At 44.9% G+C, this 15,914-nt stretch overlaps 1 protein-coding gene across 1 annotated transcript in view; it reads left to right on the top strand.

The window, feature by feature from the left end:
* The window catches only part of LOC105563385, a 92,952-nt gene that overhangs the window by 41,923 nt on the left and 35,115 nt on the right, over positions 1–15,914 (top strand). The window contains exon 4 of the mRNA XM_012014949.1: positions 6,315–6,448. Within this exon, the coding sequence (XP_011870339.1) occupies positions 6,315–6,448 (134 nt within the window). The remainder of the gene's footprint in view (positions 1–6,314; positions 6,449–15,914) is intronic.

The following is a 15,914-nucleotide window of genomic DNA, read 5'->3' as shown; positions in this document are numbered from 1 at the left end:
CCACCTATTATCTTGTTGCGCAGTCGCCGTTATGACTGAAATGGAACAGGAGGAAGCTAAGCTTAGGAAGTGAGTGCCCGTCCCGCCCGCGTTGCCTTACACGTTTCACCTAGGAAACGTAAGGGAGCCTCGAGAACCCTCGTTGAAGAAAATTCATTTCCTCGACAACGATCGTACGAGCGTGTTACAGTCAGGAGTCTGCGGAATGCCGGGTCCGGGTGCCGGCGGGGTGGAAGGTTGCAAGGAAAACAAGCCACTGCAACTACTGGCCGCAACATGCAGTATTGTGGGGATACGAATTCAACCATCGTCGGTCTGCTGAATTTCGCTGAAACGCGAAAGCCAAAGAGATTGCTACTCGGGAGATAAGACGGACACGTCGCGTTACGAATGTTGCCACCGAGCCCTAATTTAGCAGATTTCAAGTGGGGGGGGGGGGGAAGCTAATTTTTGGGTAAAGCCAAGTTCCAAGTAGATGCAGATTTCATTACAAAAATTTAGCTCGGAGCGTACGTCTTCGGGATTTTCTCCTATTTTGCGGAGAGCAGCGGGATTAATAGACTTTCATAGAATGTACGGATTGAATATCGAAATTTAAATTTTGGGATCTTGGTTGGTAACGTATGATCCATTTATTAAATTCACGGTATAATTCGGCACTGCATCGCGTGTCGGGATAATGAACGGTGCTGCGAAACATCTACGAGATTGAAAACACGAGAAACATACATTCATACGTGTATAATCCTTTTACTTGGGGCCTTCGTAAAGTTTTAATTGCTAATTAAATCAATGTATGTCAGTGAGTTACATTGTGCCGGGAATGTGCGCTACTACGCGAACCTAATTCAACAGCAATTAGTCGCGCGTCACGTATCGCGCGCCGCCTCGCTCTTCGAAACAATACGTCCAGCCTAAACGATTGTCGAACATCCGCGGCACACTTTTTACTCGGTGCCCGCGACCGCTTTCGCAAGCTGGACATAAGAATGCGAGAGACAGTGAGCTCGAGGTAATACACACTGACAAATAAGTAAAAACCGTTAAACTGCAAATATAAAACTTATGCACCGTACAGATAAAGTATGCGTTTCCACTGAAAATCGAAAATAGTTTTCATTCGCGGTTCGCGCAAGTTCAAGGGGTCATTCCACTTTAACGGCCCAAACTATCCTTATCTTTAACAATTTAATTGTATGGTGTATTTACTATGAAAAAAAATGGTTAAAGATAAGCATAGTTTTTGGGCCGTTAAAGAGGAACGACCCCTTAAAAACCTCTTTGCACTTGGAGCCCCTTGCGCGAAAACAACCGCGACGTCGGCGAGGAAATATGTAGTACCAAGTCTTGAAATCTTACGACACGATTGCACCGCCGCGTTGTATCGTTTTACTTTCAAATGTACGCGCGAATCAACAGCGAATAGATTATCTTCGTCGATAGTGTCTCCCAATATTTTCGTCGGCGTTCGCACGGATTTATGCGGACAGCGGTCCACGCCGGCGAATTAATTGGATTAAATCGCCCGCAGTTTAATATTCATTTCATGCCTTATAGAGACGCCGCGAAGCTCGCAATCCGTATAAATTGCAGTGCCTTCAAAAAGCAATTTCATTTTGTACGTGAAGTTACCGCGGAATATGAAAGCAGGCTATCTTCTCCCGACAACCCTCTCAATTAGGAACCTAACTCTCGTAGAAATTATTATACCAGAAAATGTTCGGGACGATGTAATACCGGGATTACTGCGAGTGCGCATATGACGTGGAAGGCGAATGTTTGGCGAAAAAAATCAAATTTCCCGACTCATCGCGACAGCCTCTAACGATCCGACTTGCACTTCGATCCACTTCGCGTTAAAGCTCGCAATTTTTTCATAAGATAAGACGAGATTGTGCCAGGATATACTAAAACAAACCGCGCGACTCAATTTGTTCGTGTCAAAAAACAAAGGCTGCTTAATTTCTCTCTGTATTACCAAGTTATTGCAGACAATTGATAAAATTAAATTGAAAAATATACAGTGCGACGTTTCGACCAGGAGTTTAGGTCCTTCTCAAGCACATTCTCAAAGGAACAAACCGATAATCGGGATTACAGGCTTGTCGAAGATACAAATTAAATTAATAGGCAATGAAAATGTGTACAATAATAATATGTAAAATGAAACAAGATCACAAATAATGAGTGCAATAAAAGATATAGTTTGTCACAACGGATACATAATATAACAAACTGAAAATAAATCCTAGACCAGTCAATTACCTTAAAAATGAATCAGGCCAATGTAACATGCAGTCAAATGATAAAAATCCAAATGACTGTTTATTGTTTAATTATTATATCAACTGAGCGTTCACACTCGGCCGATTGCGAGATGCCAAAGTAATTTTGAATAAAATGCATACACATGTATAAATACAAGACTTCGTCGTTATGCACATTAAACTCTCAGAAAAAATAAAGAAGAAAATATAAAGCTGCGCCCTGGCTGCAATAACCCTCTGTAATTACGCGGCTAAATCACTGTCGGCGGAGTTATTGCAGCGGAATACTTTCCGCGCGGCCGAATGCGCCAGCGAATGCCCGAATCCTGGCAGAGCGTCAGGTTACCCAACTTTCCGCAATCCTGACAAATTTCTTTTCCCTCCTACCCGACCTCTGTACGCGCATTATTTCCGATTCACCGTGAAAATCGATGACGCGACTACTCTCGCGACATTCGAAACTCCAAAAAACGGCCCCGACCCGCCGCAAACATGATATCAGCAGACTTTCGGGGGCAACGACACACTGAACTAAAGCGAAAGAAAAATGATATCGGACGTACTAACGTACTACGCTCGCACATGTCAAAATACACTTCGGGTTTCCGTTAAGTTAAGAGCGCCAGCCGCGTATTACGACAAGCTGATCTTGGTTAAATAAATTAATTTATGTCCAACCGGTCTTATTTTGTTACTGCGTTCATCTTTATTTTAGAAATTTCCACATTTTAGCTCGCGCTGCCCCGACTCACTGAAATCAATTAAAAATTCTTATTGAAGCGTACGGCGAGTCGTATACGCTTTCATAAAATATTAGAACTCTTTAAAGACTCTTTTTCTCTGACTCGTACACTTTATCTTGTTTAATTATAAATTGTCTCGGCCATCCGTTCGTCGAGATCTTCCTTGCGCGACTTGATATGCTTCCGACGATTCTTTCGAGATGCGACACGGCTATCAGAGTTGAATGACCATTTTCTCCAAATTTACATTTTTATCCTAATAGAATTGGACTCTCGTCGGGTATCGTCGCGAGTGAAATTCTACGGAAGAAGCCGGCAATCTCGGCGAAATAATTGGCTCCATTACAAGCTTAATGCGCGCCGAAATTATGACGGCGGAACTTTTGGCGGCATATGCTCGCAGCCCGACACCGTCTCGATTTTCCAACGTGCTTTCCCCGTACGATCTCGCGAAAATTTTCCCTCTACCTTCGCCCGCCGCTCTTTCACGCCCTTTCCAGCCCTCCGCCCGTTCGCGTTTCACCCGACGCGAAATCGACAGCGGCGCCGGGTCGGAGGATTCCCGGCGCGTGACGCGCCCCGAAATTCGAGGTTTTAATTGCGCCCCGGATATTTAGGGGAGGAAGGAGGACGGAAGGCATTAATGGACCGAGGCGGAGCTGCAGCGCGACGTGCTGGTGCAGCGCGTGCACTCGGACAACAGGGCGGATGTTTAATTGAGCATTCGGTCGCGCCCGCCCGAACGCGAATGTCTCTCATAATCCGGCGTGCCAATTAACGCTATTAGAGACATCGAGCGCGCCAGCACGCGCCCGGCCGACGCAGCGGTCCTCGATAAATCCGATAATTGATTGTGGATCGACGCATGCGGCGGATAATTACGAAAAATCCAAGGCTCGCTTATTATCTCGCGGGAGCGAATCGTCATTAGCGACAATTTTTAAGGATAACATTTGGAGGACTTAACATTGTGACAAAGGGAGATCGCGATCCCCCCCTGACGGTACACGCGCGGTGAGAACTTTCTCTTTACCCTCAAAACCGTGGGACAACGTGGCACTTTGAAAAACTTGACGGGAGCTTTTTCAAGTTTCACCACACATTCTACTACACCCGGAAAACAGTTTCTTTGAAACCGAACGAATTTTCTTTGAATTTTGACCTTACTGGACTTATATTTAATTTCAAAGGCATGACTTCTTTACCTGAACCAAAATTTTATTTGATTAAGTTGCTTGACTTTAATCTTGGTTTAATTCATGGTTGTCTCGTTCTGGAAAAACAGTTTGAAAGAGACAAAGAACGAAGTGAGCTAAGCTCAAAGTTAAGCGGGCCTAAGTCTGGAATCTCTAAGAGAATTTATATCTGTGTCTTTAAATCGAGCGATGTTTTCGCGCAAGTAAATAAAAATTTAGCCGATTCAAAGAAATCTCTTTCATTTAACTTAAATAAATCCTTTTTCTGAGCGTAGCAACGTGTATACTAATTGTAAGTAAATTACATGGTAAAATTTCAGAAAACTGTCATGAAATTCTTGGAAATGCCATGTTGTCCCGCGATTACATGATTTTCAGGATAAATTTTAAGAAGAAAATTCTCCCCGTGTACGAGCGACGAGAGAGATGGAGGATACAAATCGGCCTCCTTCTCTCGTTTTAAACGATAAAATGGATAATTTCTCTATGAAAAGTAATTGCGTCGGGTAGTAAAGCATTAAAAATAATTCTATATTCAATTCGCTATTATTCGGAATAATCTATTAAACACTCGCGTATAAATTACGTAGTATTTCGAAAGCATAACAGTTACCACGTTGGATTTAATTATTAGTCCACCGAGTGATTAATTGCCCGGAGAATTATGGCTCTTGGCTATTGTCCCGCTGTAAACACACGCGGTATTCCATGTCAAACGCGAGTAAAATTTAGTAATTTTTCGCTTCAGCGGTCACAAGCGCGACCGTTTCAATCGACTCTGCCGTTGCCGTGCTAATTTCATTTGTCACGTAAGCGGAACGCGCGCGCTCGTATCAATTATTGCCCCGCGATTTTTCCACCTCCCTAATCTTTTTCGAAATTACGCGGTCGCGCGATTCTGTTCATCGCGCGACACTCGCGTGTGACATTCGGCGCGAGTCCGATATTAGCGCGGGGCCACCTCGACTCCCCCGTTTAATTACGATCGGGAGAAAAGTCGCGCGTTCGATCTAATTGAAAATTAATCCCCTTCGTGCTGAGCGAGCGACGCGGTCGCGAAAGCGCACGGAACTTATTCGCGGATTCGTCTGTCGCCGGGAGATCGTTTCGACAAAGTAAATGGAAATTCGAGTCGCATCGATCGAGGGGAGGAAAAAGCGCGGGAGAAGAGAAAAGGAAAACAAAGCGGAAAGCCTCTCGAAATCGCCCGTAATATGTAATCGGACTCGTGTCGAAGTCAAAACTCAACGCCGCTCCATCATTCACTATTCATCATCGATGTGTACAGACTCGCTGAATTACCTATCTGAATTTGATTTATTTTGCCGGAATTCTATTTTGCTTAATAAGAAAAGGCTCCCATCCATCTCGCCGCCAGCAACTCGCGGGCCATCGCTCAAAAGGTTAAATTCATTATTTGCGAGGGCCGCGTCTCAGCCATTTATAAATTATCAACGAGCACACCCGCGCTCTGTATCTTCCGCTCGCGAGTACCTTACACGTGCAACGCGTCCTTATCACGGTTCGTCCGCCGCTGAAGAACGTCGACTCGAAAAGTTCATCTCGCGCTTACCCAGGTTCACAAGTCGATGATCAAATCGATATCGATCATGATTTGATGTATAGAAAATATCGAATCAGTGTCGATCAATTATTGATGATTTAGTTGATGTACAGTAGATATCATGTTCAAGTCGAGTCGATAAATGGAGATGTTGATTCGATTCAGTATGATATCAATTGAAATATTACTGGATCATGAGCATCTACAGAATATTTTCCAGATATCGTAGCGGAATCTTCTAAATATCAACTTGATTATTGACTTGCACGTGGTCTCAACTTGATTTCAATATGATATTCGCCAGGCCCGGGTAAACTCGCAAAGCCAGAGAGACCTTTCTGACACCCTTCCTCCCCTTGTCCTACCGATCTTCTCGACGAGGATAGAATGAACGAACGAACGGACGGACGGGCGAATGAACGAATGTGCGAACGCGGAGAACTCCGGGTAATAGTCGAAAGTTTATAAAGTCTAACCGGAGGAAAGTAACTGGTTTATGGGAAAACTTTCGCCACGTCCTCACACGGAAAATTTACGTTCGCAGCACTTCCGAAGAGGGGACCGGAAATCACAGGCCTGTCCTTGCAGTACGCCGTCGGCGAGAACGTGACTGCCAACTGCAGTGCCTGGCCGTCCGTGCCTAAGGCCAATCTACGTTGGACCATCAACGGCGATCCGGTAAAGTACCTTTCCGCATCCCCGGCGCCAGTCAACTTCCCCGAGGCCTCGTTCGCTGTACCGGCGTATTGCACCAGCGGCGTGTACGTGCCCGCCTGCTTGCGGGGGAAATGGCCTCGTGTGTTCTTTAGATCGGGAGAGTTTATACAGACGAAGCCCTGTATTAGTTTATCCTCGCGTGGGGGAAGAAAAAAGCCTAAAGTGCACGGTGCTCCGGTTCACGCTTTATTACATTTGCTTAAAGATAAACTTAATGCATGCGTGAAGGCTTTGAAAGAGAAAATCGATGGACAACAGTTGCAGCAATGTGTAGCAAACGTAGCTGAGTAAAGCCAACGGAACACGATACTATTTCTCCTGGATTGCTTCCGAGAACCAATAAGGATGCAGAGTTTTAAATCAGGTGACTCAAGGCTAAATTCTGATTGGCTTGTTCCTGTCTGCGTAAGCAGTCCGTTAGGAAAAATAGTATCGTGTGCCGTTGGCTTAAGATCGAGCTCCTTCGCTGGGAATCGATAAGATAGGAGACGGAATTAAAAACGTCAATTATCAACATTTTTAATTCCAAGTTCTACTTTAGATGTCACCTCAGACTGGTGTTTCCTAGAGATCTTGTAATCAGAAACTGGCCATAAGAGTTCGTCCAATTCCTGCGAGTGAGAGAGAAACATAGGAATTCGACGAACTCTATGGCCAGTCTCTGATTACAGGGTCTCTAGTGTTTTCGGCAGCAGTGAAGAAAAGGTTGGAGGGCGGCCCTCCGATCTTGCACCCTTAGCGCAAGCTGAATGATTTTTGCATTTCTATAAAGCCAATTAAAAGATTACTTCTAACAAAGAACGTCGATAAAACAGACGGCTTTAGGATCCCCTTAAGCCTTACGTGTTAAGTGGCTCTCTAATATCATAGTTAAACTTCGCGTCACGTTTTTCACCGGGAAAAAGCGGCTCCGGTTTCGCCGACGGATCCTTAACGGGAAAGTCGGAGCACCCTGCACGTACACACGACGGGATTGATTGGATAGGTACACGCGTATACACTCCGATCTCGCCGGTAAGCTGCTTTCGCGCGGCGGAATCTGATTTCGCGTAAAGCGATAGTGTCCGCGCGCAGAGACACCGGCACGGCGACGAGAGCGTTGTCGAGAGAAAATCCTGTTTCCTGCCACCGGCTGCCGTGACAACGAAGTCGAGGCCTCGAGGCCTACGCCTCGCGCGCGATTAGTGTACTCGTCGTTTCGCGCTACGGACGCGAGACTTCGAGGGTTTTGTCTTGCTTCGTTCCCGATGAGACGAGGACGATCCGGGGAAATTTACGGCAAGTCTCGCTATCGCGGGTGTTAGCGAAGTTTACGTTACAGTAAGCTGGAGATTGAAAGCAACGCGATTTAAGACTCTTTTTTTCAATTTGGATGAATTCGAGCCCGCCTTTAATTGTTACGAATTGAAACTTTTAGTCCCTTACATTTTAATGTAGCGTACTTTTTTTGTACGTGTATCTATGTAGATGTGATTACGTAGAAACGCGTTTTTATCTACGTAATGCCAAAAAATATTTAAAAAAGAATTAAACCGAATTTGAACTTCGCTGTTGACGGTTTTTTTCATGAGGTAGACGTGAGACGAATTTAAATTCGTTTAAATAACGCAAAGCATACACGCGCGTTTAATGATTACAACGGAGTTCTAACAAATTTTTCATAATGCCATGATAACTTTATGTTCGCGCATTATGATTAAATTTAATTCTTAATTTAAATTCTCCACGAGCGAGCTACGAGATAATATGCTAAACGAATATTGCGAGTAGCCTGTATAGTACTCTCACTCATTAAAGTATGCACGGGATAACGAGATTAGTGGAGCCAAAACGTGCAGTATCCTTTGATCAATTTAGAGCCAATTTTACCTTAGGGAAAATTCGATTGGTCCCGCCACATCTCTTCGCATTTTTTTATTTTGCCCTTAAGATCAAATGTTTCGATACGAGCGCGTTTGAAATAAAGAAAGTTCTTTGACAAAGCTACAATCAACGTGAGGTGTGACACGAGCGAGAATATTTATCACATTATTTGCAGCCTGGTTTAACTCGTTGTCTTATATCTAAATTTTCAGAACAATTTTAAAGCTAAACCTTTTTTACCACGTTACAGGCGTATCGCGGGAGAATAGTCAGTGCACGCAATTTCCTGCTTCATTACGTTCGCGAACTAAAAAATATTAATACCGAGAAGGAAACGGTGCGAGAACAACGCGAAGTGTAGTAATATTCGCGGAACAATCGGCAGGGCGGGTGGAAAAAAACCCAGCGAACGGTTTGCTGAACGGGCTCGGCGAAATGTAAAAGATTGTCGTGCAATGTGCGAAATGTGTTCCTTAGAAAAGCGTAATTTCGCGCCAAATTGATCGCCGTCCCCGGATCCAAAGCAAATCTCCGTTGAACCGTCAACAAAGCGGCGGGCAAAGTACATTTCTCTCCTTTGCCCGGAGCACTCTCGGCACTTTGATTGTCGCGGGCGTTTCTGTAAATTAGAACAGACTGCGCGCCTCGAGAAAAACGGCAAATTGCTCGCAGCATCGCTCGCGTTTTGTATGCAGGTCGATTAACCCTCGTGGGACTAAGTTCTGGGATTGTAACATGGCGAATTAAAACTGATTAAATTATCCCGCGATCTAAAACACCGCGTCTAAAACTCCACGTTTCCCCATTCAGTACTGGACCTTTCCCTTCCAGCTTGTAAAGGTATCCGTCCTTTAATATAAAATCTTACTTTGAGTGATTTCGTGAATAAATTAAGAACTCGATCAACAGCAAATAATTCGATTAGAAGTTTAAATGCTTACACATTTGTTGAGCTGCCTTACAAAATTAACGCCAGTCCTTCTAAAATTACGCAGTGCCTTAAAGATCCGCTAAAATTTATTTCAATTTCTAAAAATGTGCATTTCACGAATAACATTCGCTTATTATTAATAAGTTTATCACGCCACTAAATTATTTTGTTCGACGTGACTGGCGACATACAACGCGATACGTGCCATGTATTTACGAATTTATTACATTTTATTTTTCCGGCAGTAAAACGCAACCTCGCGAAAACTCTTCACTGCGTTTTTTTTTTATCTTTTCCTTCCGTGGAATCAATGTAAATTTTCTTGAAAGAAACATACAGAAATATAAAGTTGGCGATTCTGACAAGCTCCCTCTTGTCTACTCCGCTTCTACGGTCGATTGTATTTTGCAATCGCACATGGTATTACTTGGCGAATAATTCGAGTTTACGATTTCGTGGAGATGAGGAAAGCATCAAGTGCAGCTTTATCGCCCGCTCCGCAAAAAAGTGTACACGGAAAATTGACATTTTTTTCATATTCCACATAAATCGATCGATCGCATGTCACAAGCGTTACACATGTCCCGCCGATACGTATAGCTGTTACGGCAATTTTACCTCGCGCACCGCTTGATATAAGTTCGCAAATAATTCGAATTTACGATTCGCAGAGGATGGGAAAGGCATCGATGCGGACTTTATCGTTCGTCCCAGGGTGGGAAAAAGCGGAAACAAGATTTTTTCGCGTTCTGCGGAGCGATGGATCGATCGTAAGTTATCGCGGCATTGTGCACGGTGGTAAAGCCGGGGCCTGGCCGACACAATGGCTGGTTGCGTGCCTTTTTATTAACATACGGGCCGAAACTGCAATCGCGGTCGATATAGTGACATATGGCCACGCTGAAAAGCACCCGTGCGCCACTTTTTACACGTAATGGCTCGAATCCGACGTCGGTCGCACGTCTTTTTTTTTCCTCCGGCGCGGGGTGATATACGGGCGGCTGGCATCGGCGAGATGGGAATTTAATGCGAGCCCATATTTGAATGATACGACGCTTTTTCAGCGACCAGCGCAATGGTAATAGTCTTTCTTTATTATTACGCCCCTACGCGAACAAGTTTCGGCCATTTTTCAGGCGACCCGCCCCAAAGTCGTGCGAAAGTTTGCGCGACGATCCGAAATAATTCCTCCAGTTCGATTCGTAATATGTGATATATGAACCTATCATGTTCTTATCTGCGCCTACATGTCGAATCATTAAATCACTGTGGTGAACAATATTAATTTTTCTTTTTTTAACAATTGTTATTTGTGCGTGTGTGTGTGTGTGTGAGACACACCTAGAAGAAAAGTTTGTTTAAGATCAAACAAATTTGCTCGAATTTTGACCTTACTAGATTTTTATTTCATTTCAAAGAAATGAATTTTTTACCTTAACCAAAATTTTATTTGAGGCTGGATTTTCTAAGAGAATTCATATCTATTTCTTCAAATCTACCAAATGTTTCGGTAGAAGTAAATAAAAATTTAATAGGTTAAAAAAACATGATTTTAACGTATCTCATTTGTTTAACCGCTAACGCAAGTTTCCCAAACGTAGATCAATTTAAACAGCAATCAATTATTAATATTAAAGCAACGATATCTCGCGCAAGATTTTGTACAACTGAAATCAATAGATACATCTTTCTTTCTTCCGAACGACGCGAGAGAGGGACCCTTTCGAGGAACAATTTGTATTCTCTGCGCAGCGCGCTCGGACCCGTAATAAAATGGGCGTCTTTATGCGAGAGGAGGAGCCGCGCTTGAACGTGATCCCGAAGAGGCCGTAAAGTCCCTTCACAGTTTTCGTCGCGAATTCGCGGATTCCCGCGAGTCCCGCACGGGGCGTCGTGCACATCAAAACGCATTTTCGAGAAACTACAACGAATCATTCGGGAGAAACGTAGCAACGATTGGCCGGATTTTAGAGTCCGAAACGCTCGAGGGCTGGATTGTCCCGGGCTACGCCGATTCTCGAATTATTGAAAGAAACCCCCCCCTACCGGCATTTTATATTATCCCTCTTTGCGAAGGATGTGATCGTCGTACTGCCCGCGCCCGACGTCCTCCCTTGTCCTTGCCGGAAGCCTCGCGCGCTTTGGGAGGAAACTCTCCGGAAGAGAGACTCGTCGTAAAAGGGACGCCGTCACTCATGCTCGAAAGTTATCAGATTCTCTTAGAACGTCATTAAAATTCACGTGAAATCCGCGGTACTTCGAATTTAAATTATCTCATTCTGGGATGTATGTCTAAAAATCCACGATAGAACGTCAGGAACAGGTCTTAACGTATTTCAACTCCGTAATAAAGAGTCTCTCCCCGGGGGTCGTTGGCGAGTTCTTAGATGTACACGTGCCACGAAATGAAACAATCTAAATTCTCGAAATCGTCCTTAAATCTCTGTCGTTAGGGGGGAGGGGGTGGAGCGAGAGGACGAGTTTGTTCGACATCCTTTTTAAGGATAAATTTCGAGATTGGTCTCGAAGAATTGACGAGACGTACGCGAAATCCCAAAAGATGATAAGCACAACAATCGATTCGAAATCCTTACCGTTCCTAATTACCGCTCGAAAGCGAGGGATTCTCTCGTATCGGGCGCGATTTTTGGCGGCAGGTCGTAACTCCGCGCGCGCCCTTATCCTGAGAAGGTTCCCAGAGGAACCTGCGGAGCCTGGCGAACTGACACGATCGCGCGGAACGAGCCGGATCGAATTCACGCGTTCAACAGAATTAAGGGATCGATCCGTGGTGCACGATACCCGCGGGATCACCGGCGGAAAAATGCTCGCCCGTCGCTTTTCGTTACGTTTACGAGCCTCGTAAAATCCCAACGAACGAATCTATATAGGTATATATATATCTCTCTCTCTCGTCTCTCGCATCTCGTCATTTTTTCCCCGTGAGGGGCGACAGCCACTCATCTTTGAAGAGCTGCTGCACGATCGCTCGCACTTTCCTTCGTAAATGACGTGCGAAATAACGCGAAGTACCCGATCGATCGCGACATCAGTCCATTGGAAAAACGCGTGACGAAAGTGAAATTATCATATCGGTTTCAATTTGTGCCAACAGGGATACCATGGCGCTATAAACTTGCTAGGGTGTCAACTAAATAGAATTTAGCTTTCAACTTTTCTTTTTTTCTAAATCTCAATCAAGTATAGAAAGGAAGGAAAATGTAGCTGCCGTAGCAAGGGGTAAACCGCTAAGGGCATTGTGGTGTACGGATTTGCGGCATTACTGGGCATTACTAGGCATTTTTTGGGCATTAGTTTAGGCATTAGGCCTTGCTGGAGCATTATAAAGATAAAATAAGATAAAGTAATGCCCACTGGGCATAAGTGGGGCATTGGTGTACAAGATTTTGGTCAGTGGTTTTCCTTTCGTGTCGTAGCTAAAAACTGTATGTCGCAAATTAAATACCAGTTGTAAAATACCAGCCAATATTCAGTTGTGGTAGCTAAGTATTTTGCTACTGTGCCTCTCGTATCAGATGCGACGACAAACCGTTTACGGTGGTTTAGAAATTGAAAGTTATGGCAGCAAAATATTTTTAGCGAAACCATAATTAGCTGCGGTAGCAAAAATTTTGTTCAGTACTTAACTGAGCTGCCAACGCCCGAGCGATGTTCGTGCAACGGGTTTTAGGTCGCACGCGAGAGACTCGAGGCACGAAGCGCAGCGATAAATTGTCTCTACAGGGAAGGGAGCTGTTCCTCCAAGATCCACCGGCGAGAAAATTGTCCCTGGCACTCGCATGTTCGATTACTGTGACTTCATATGTAACACGAGGTTCGTCTTCGCGCTCCGTGTATATCGCCGGCTGGACTCACGGGAACCGTATAACGTTCGCCGTTATACACGCGCGTACTACATGTATTTCGATGAACGCGAGCGACCGCGCGGTCCACTGGGAGTCCTGGTGTCAGGATCAAAACACCGCTGGGAGATCAGCCGATAAACAATGGCGAAGTCACCTCGTACCGAGCCGGCAACGTACGTGAGACCATTTCAGATCGTCGCCCCTCGAAACCGGCGCGGCGGCGGTTATCCGCGAGGTTTCATGAATTTGCAAAGTTTTCTCGCCGCGAATCTCCGGCGGTTTTTATTTTAACAGAAAAACGCGCACATAAAAGTCACACATGTATAATCCTTGTTAAATGAAAATGTCTGTTCAACACTTTGAAGTTACAACATGTTGCAAATTTTTACTTGAATTATTTTTAAGACGTTTTAAGTTCACACGTCCATCATTCGTACAGAGAAGATACTAATGCAATACGTAAAGAAGCGGGAAAACGTATAGCGACGACGTTATTAAAATTCATGCGATAAGCATAATTCATAAAACACCCTGTACTGGCGACAATAAATTGTTATAGAATAAATTAACAATTTCGAAAGGCGAATGCTCGAAAGAGGTAGCGGCGTTTCGTGAGACTCTAACTCTCGCGAAAATAAAATGTGTCGATGCACCGATACACAAAGCACGATACCACAAAGTATTATAAACGTAGGACGTGGAAGATCCGAGGTAGGTAAAGGGAGCACGCGATATTTTTCGTTATTTAAAAGTTCACCCGATCGCCGTTGGGAAATCATCTATAAACATCTAGTAACTCGATACAGTAAGCAAGAGGATAAAACGGTTGACCCAGTTTTACGACCCAGATAGTAGTGGAGGCAACGAGCATGGTTTATCGATTGTAGTCATTGTTCCTATTCGTGTTACATGACTTCCGTCGTTTTTCAGCATCCGTCCAGCACCCTGGAATTTTTTTTTTATCACCAAACCCCCGGTTCCGTGTCTTTCGCAGGGACGCGACGCAACGTCCGGGAAGCGTGACAGGTGCGTTCGATGAAATGTAATCCTTTCGAGAACAAAAATGCGCTTTCCGACAAGCCCCGGACACTTCTGTCTCATCAATGCCATTTTCAATAAACGACAACAGTATTTTCGGTTTCTATTCGCGCGCGCGCGCGCGTATTTCGAATGCTCAAAAAAGGGGGAGGAGGGGGGGGGGGAGGAAAAACGAAAATTCATTATCGTCGAAAGCGACGCGAAGTGGTGAGCTCGAGGAGAGGAGGGCGGAAAAGGGAATCGTGAATCACGCGAGCGGAAAGGGCGCGGGAGGATCGAATGGTAAGGGCGGCGGTCTCGAGGGGCCTCTTTGCCGGGGACAGCTTTGATCGTGTTTTCGTCGATGGGGAAAATTCGAAACGCTTTCGCGAGAAACGCGTTTCATTTTCCCGCCTAAGCCACGACACCCTCCCCCGCTGCGAGGGAAATAAAGCGAGAAGGATCGCGCGTGTGCACAGTGCAAGCTACGCCTGGTACTCCCCCTCCCCCCCACCCCCTCCCGCCCCCGACTCGTCTTGCCGTCTCTCTTTTCCCTTATTTTTTTTTTATTTCTTCTTTTGCGCCGCGCCCTTTGCCGTTTGCTCCGATTTCTTGCACGTCGGGTAGTTCGCTTGCGAGCGATGCGTGTTGGTTTTTCTCCGACGTTTTTAGGTTCATTAGCAAACGTCAAAGTTAAAACTCGACGTCGTAAAAGTTGCTATTGGTGTTTGTGTAAAAAGTTTCGAAAAACGCCGTACTATTTTTGGACCGCCTACGTTTAAACCGCGAAAGTTTAATGCGGGAAAACTCAATTTCGAACTAGTCAAAGAATCTGCAGGGGGGGGGGGGGGGGGGTGAAACGCGAGCAGTCCGAGATATGCTGTGCTGCCAGCGCAATAAATGCATGTCGCGTAATTATACGATGATTCTAAAGGATCTATTGTAATATCAGTTGCGTCTCTCGTTTAGATCTGCACCATTTATTTAAGAGCAAGTTCAGAATTTATATAATAATTATAACAATGAAACAATTATTAAGCTGGCAGTCCAATTTGATTATTGCACGTCGTAAAATTTCACGCGCGAACGGCATTGTGTATATTTTCTTTCTAGTTTATGTGCACAAGCGTCAATTTGAGAAACTGTGCAAATGAAACCGAAAGAGAACAAACGCACGTTCGTCGATTTTTCGTACATCCACGAGTTCGATTTAATGGAGGCCGGAATGAATGTAAAGGACGGTTAATCTTCTTATCAGGAAATACGGCGCCCCTCTGTTCGGGGGACAAAAGCAATCTACACGGGGGACAACTAGAAAACAATTTATTCGGTATCGAATGGCCGCATTTTCTTGTTTTCCTCGAAGTTGATTACGTGTCCGACCGGTCGATCGATCGAACACCGCTATCGTCTCTGCGTAGTCTCGCTACGGTAAGTCCCCCTCCTTAATTTCTATCACGGGACCCGATGACAAACAGCACGACGTAAAGAAAGAAAAAGTAACGGGCTCCGTTGATTGGACGGGAAATGAAATTATTAATATCTTGCTGTCCGCGGGATCGCGACGCCATGATATTCATCGGGGACGGAAAATCGGACGGGCGGACTCTCGCTTCCTCGATTCGTTGGGCATAAAGTAAACTAAAAGATTTGATTAATTCGGACACAGCCGGATAGACAGCAATATACAGAGAGACAGAAAGAGAGAGAGAGAGAGCGAGCGAGAGAAAGAGGGGGGAGGAGGGAGAGA

This window comes from Vollenhovia emeryi, unplaced genomic scaffold (assembly GCF_000949405.1).
Source record: "Vollenhovia emeryi isolate VEMERY1.0 unplaced genomic scaffold, V.emery_V1.0 DF939177.1, whole genome shotgun sequence".
Lineage (NCBI taxonomy): Eukaryota > Metazoa > Arthropoda > Insecta > Hymenoptera > Formicidae > Vollenhovia > Vollenhovia emeryi.
This window is presented reverse-complemented; position numbering and strand designations above follow the sequence as displayed.